This window comes from Gossypium hirsutum, chromosome D13, assembly GCF_007990345.1.
Source record: "Gossypium hirsutum isolate 1008001.06 chromosome D13, Gossypium_hirsutum_v2.1, whole genome shotgun sequence".
In the NCBI taxonomy this organism is placed as follows: Eukaryota; Viridiplantae; Streptophyta; class Magnoliopsida; order Malvales; family Malvaceae; genus Gossypium; species Gossypium hirsutum.
In genome coordinates, this window is record NC_053449.1 from 60,562,890 (window position 1) to 60,567,936 (window position 5,047).

At 30.5% G+C, this 5,047-nt stretch overlaps 1 protein-coding gene across 1 annotated transcript; it reads right to left on the reverse strand.

Moving 5' to 3' along the window:
- Positions 1-1,169: 1,169 nt before the first annotated feature.
- LOC107932015 (cytokinin dehydrogenase 3-like) lies at positions 1,170-4,735 on the reverse strand. The gene is given in 5 exon segments (NM_001327342.1): positions 1,170-1,503; positions 2,293-2,561; positions 2,665-2,940; positions 3,232-3,359; positions 4,049-4,735. Coding segments are annotated over 5 exon segments (1,581 nt in total). The 5' UTR covers positions 4,662-4,735; the 3' UTR covers positions 1,170-1,208.
- Positions 4,736-5,047: the final 312 nt, after the last annotated feature.

Below are 5,047 nucleotides of genomic sequence, written 5' to 3' on the forward strand. Positions count from 1 at the left end.
TTGGATTTGATTTTAGCTTCGAAAATAACACCGAATGGCCTGAAACTGATACCAACTGATGCGGAAACCCGGATCTAGACACAAGAGAAACACCAATTAAAAATAAAACGGGAATGAATAAAATTAGTTAAATAATAATAATAAAAAGGATAGATTTGCCCTATGGAACCCTTGGCTAACTTGTAACCAAAAACGCCAATGATTGAGCGGCTCCTTACGAAACCCCTAGAAGAAGAACCTCTAGAAACACCGATGAACGGGAAAGAAATTTGAATATTTGTAACTCCGAAATACCCTCGAAAGTAACAAACTCCAAACTAAATAGTAAGAGAAGAATCACTCTACTCACAAAAATTTGCCTCACACAAATTTGGAAGAAAATAAATAATCTCTTTTTTCATTCTGTCTTCAATGTGTAGAAAGCAAGCCTATTTATAGGCAAATTACAAGTGTAATTGAATCCTAATAAAACTCTTTCAAGAGTAATTGAATCCTAATAAATTTCTTTAAAATTATCTAAGAAAATAAATAAATAATAATCTAATAAAATTAACTAAATAATAATAATAAGATACATAAAAGATTAATCCACCAATTTATAGGCTTTCACTATTCCAAGATTGGTCCAGTGAATTGCATTCCCGTATTTGTCAACGTCACGAACATGAAGACTTAAATTTGTAGCAACAAAGTCTTGGACAAAAGCATTCATTTTTTATTTTAATTGTCGTGCCTTACTTCGAGTGATTGGACCACAAGGAAAAATAACCCTTGAGTGTCACCTCCTTGGCTCGTATCAAATATGAAAATAAACTATTATATTTATATTTTTAAAAGGTGTAAATTGAATCAAAATCAAATTTTTATGTGTACGTATGAATTACAATCAAAGTTTCATGTGTATAATTACACCAAATCAAATTCATGTTTTAAATTGTAATTAAATCAAATTTCATATATAACTTTGTTAAGCGAAGAGTGGATAATTTCTTAAATACAAGTAAAAAATTGAAAAAAAAATACAAATAAAAATAACATTCTATGTAATTTTTTTTAATAATTTTCATTACATGGGTAAAATTTTCTTGAAAAAAAACCCCTTAAAGAATACATGGAAAAAAAGTTACCCTAACAAACCATGAAAAGATTAGACATAGTAATTCTTTTTTCCTCCTAATTAATAACCCTAAAAAATACAAAAAAAGGAATTAATTATTATTGAAAATTCTCTGGCCTGGTGACAACAACATTCTTGGATCAAATTGATATTTTCTGTGTTGAAAAACCTTCCATTTTGAGCCAAAATGATGAACCCATTCTTCTTTAGTACTGTAATGAGGAAGGTATTGCTTAACCAAAATTCCAGTTTTATTACAAAACCTCATTATGTCTTTATTTTGGTCTTCAAAAGCTTCCCAGGTATCAAATCCACTTGAATGTAAAAAACCCACTGTGTAGAATATTTCTTCATCTGGTATTACAGCTGACATCCTATCATCCCACCTGCCATTAATTCAAACATTCAATTGTTCATTATTTTATGCTTTATATATAAAATTCATGATGATCAAGTTTTTGGTTAATAAAATATTATTTACTCAAATTATTAGTCATCGTATCAATTAAGTCTTTCTGGTAGCTTAATTGTCAATTTTAGCATTAAACGACTGTTCATATTTTACATGGAGAATATTTAAAATACATGAATTAAATTGTAAATAAGTGTATATTTACATTATGAATAAATTAGATTTAATGTGTTAAATTAATGAAATAATTTTCCTAAACTTTATTGGCATTACATTTTCTTTAATATATTAGATTTAAATTGTCAATACCGTAGGTACACACATGGGGTGAAAGAAGAGTAGGGCCTTGGCATCCTAAAATAGAAAAATTACATTTTAAACCCTTTAAAATTTATAAAATTATAGATTAATGCATGAAAAATTGTAATTTCACTTCTAAAAAGATGAAATTTTGATTTAATCCTAAAAACTATAAAAATATAATCTAATACAAGGGTGAAATTGCATTTTTAAATTTCATAAAAAATATTATAACTTAATAATTTCGACCCTTCCACAAAAAAAAAAAATTTTGGCTTCGCCTTTCTACACAACAAACGCAAACAACATTTAATGCTTAAATTGAAAACTTAGCTGAGCTGACAGAAGTACTTGATTGACATGATACCAATACTTTGAACTCCTCAATCAGATGTGGACCAATTTAGAATATAGGTGATAGTTCGTGACATTTAATCAAAATTGCCCAAAAAGAAATACTTACTTTTGTCTGTTCATAGGATAAACGAGGACAGGTCCTGTAGTAATATTCCGTTCAAGAACAATGTCTCTAAAAACACCATTGTTGAAATCCGATATCTGAGATTTAGGTATAAAAAGATTCAACCATGGATGTGGAACATCCCATAATCCTTGTGATTTAAGCTTCAGTTCCCCACTTCGAACCCTATTCAAAAACTCTTCATACCCAACATCTTTTCCAAACATAAATCCAGGCATGTAATTCAAACCTTGCAGAACCTGTTTCATCTCCTGCAATAATAATAATAATAATAAAACCCATACAAAATCAATATGATATGCACTAATTATAATTTTACGACACCCACAAATTCGACCACTATTTTTAGTTTACCTTGTCGACTGTGTGTTTTGTTCGATCATCATAATGCTTAACGATTTCAAGACAGTATATGATTCCATGTTTGGTTATCAATGAGATTATTTTGGGATGATCTTTATGTGGAAAAAAAGACGATCTCCAGTTATCTGGTGAGCCTTGATCCATAAGCAATGAACCTTCTAAATAATCCAATGCACTTTTATCTTTTCTTCCATTTTTCGAGATTAAAAGCTCTTGATCTTTGGTGAATGATGAAAAATCATCGTACAGTAGTCGAACCCATTTTACCTGTTTAAAAATAATTAAATAAACGAATTATTTAAGTCCGCAATCTTAATAAACAGGATAATTTGTAACAATATTTATGATAAAAAGTACCATGAAAATTCTTGTATTAAAAGTCAAATTACTTTTTATCTCCTCTATATTAAAGAGTAAATTAGTCATTTCTATTAAAATTTTCATTATTTTATCTTCTCGTACTAGCATGCAAAGACCCATTTTTAATCTCATATAAATTTTAATAAAAAGAGACTAATTTATTTGTTATTTGAGCTAGTTAAAAAACTTAATATTTACCCCTTTCGGTGCTGGTTGAAGTGGAATTCTTGCTCTGGTTATTATTCCAAATTGTCCTAAACCTCCAAGAACAGCATAAAAAAGCTCTGAATTCATCCTCGGCGAGCATGTCAAAAAATCGGCTTTCCCTGAATTTAAAAATAAAATTTGCTCGTAAATAACTGCATGCATGCATGATGCAACCAACATATATATAATATTATATAAATGATGATGATGATGGTGATGATGTTCACCGTTTGAACTTTTGTCCTATGGGGTTTCCTAGTGGGGACCCTAGAACGAATACATTTATAGAAAAATATTTTAATAGGTTGGCATGAAATGAACTGCCATTTAAAATTAAATGTATATACATATGATGAACCATCAGACACCAGCTAAGAAATGGATAAAAATACATAGAAATATTTATATCAATAGTTAAATAGTATTTTATCTTTTTTATTTAAAATTTTTATAAATTAAGTTAAAAGTAAATTGATTGTTTTTATTAAAAATTTCATTTAATTATATTGTTAAAAATTTACGTGATTAAGAATAATCAAACAATTGACATGTTATATGTACCTCATTTTGATGTATAGGAATAGATTTTTTAACCATAAAAATGAAAGAGATTTTTGACAAAAAGATAAATTTATTTTTTTATCTAACGTACATAGATTAATGAGTAAAATGCAGTAAGATGTTTATGGTAATTTTACCCAAAGAAATGCTGGAAAATAAGTTTGTTGTTGGAATCTTTGTGAACAGGACAAAAGAATATTGAACCGAACTCGTGATTAAAAATGAAAAAGAATACGAAATCATATACCTGTTATAACATCCATTTCAAGAACATTACTGATCTGAGGACCATAACGAAAAGTTTGTCCACTGATTCCAGCATTGGAGAGCGTTCCGCCGACGGTTAAGTACAAATAATCGGTCCAAGAAACGGGTGCAAGTCCGTATTCCAATGTCGCATTCAACACGTCGATCCAAAGCTGTTCGCCGCCGACATCGGCGTAAAGCCTGTCGATCGAGACCCGGATTCCGGTTCCGTTCCGACGATTGTTCGCCATCGATCTCATGTCCACCACGACCCCGTTTTCTGCCATCGCTTGACCCCTGGCAGAATGACCGTGCCCTTTGGCTGCTATACCAAAAGGAACTGAACTGGAGTAGCTGAATTTTATGAGCGCAGCAATGTCTTGTGGTGCTGAAGGGTGAAGAACTGCTTCGGGTTCGGCTTTTACGATCCCGCCGAAGTCTCGAGAGGCTGATTCGATGGCGGAAGGGTCGACGGAGAGCTTGGTTGCAAGATCAACGGCTCTGATATCCTTGTGATGGACATCTAACGGCTTTGATATCTTCATGATGGACATCACACGGGTTATAATGAATATAGCTGTGAAATAAGCTGGAAATTGAAAACTCATCACCATTGTTTCTTTCTTTTTTTCTTTTTGAATTAAAGAGAAAATGAAAATTAATGGGAAAACAATGTAAGCAAAAAGGGAAAGAAAAAAGAAGCTATTTCTTAGCTTATTTTTCTATGAGCTGTTCAAAGGGAGAAGATGGTTATATATAGTGCATAGGAAAATTTGCATGGAAATGATAGAAGGTTAGAGCAGAACGAAACGGCGTCGTTTGCTATCTGTATATTGTATTTTTGTATTGTTAATCAGTATCTAGTGCTAGTCAAAATTATATTTATAAAACATTACGTAATTATTATTTTTTCTTAAATTGATTAAGAATAATGTCGTAATTTTTTTATACAAAAACAAAATCAAATGATTTTTAATTCACAATTTGAGAATCTATATAA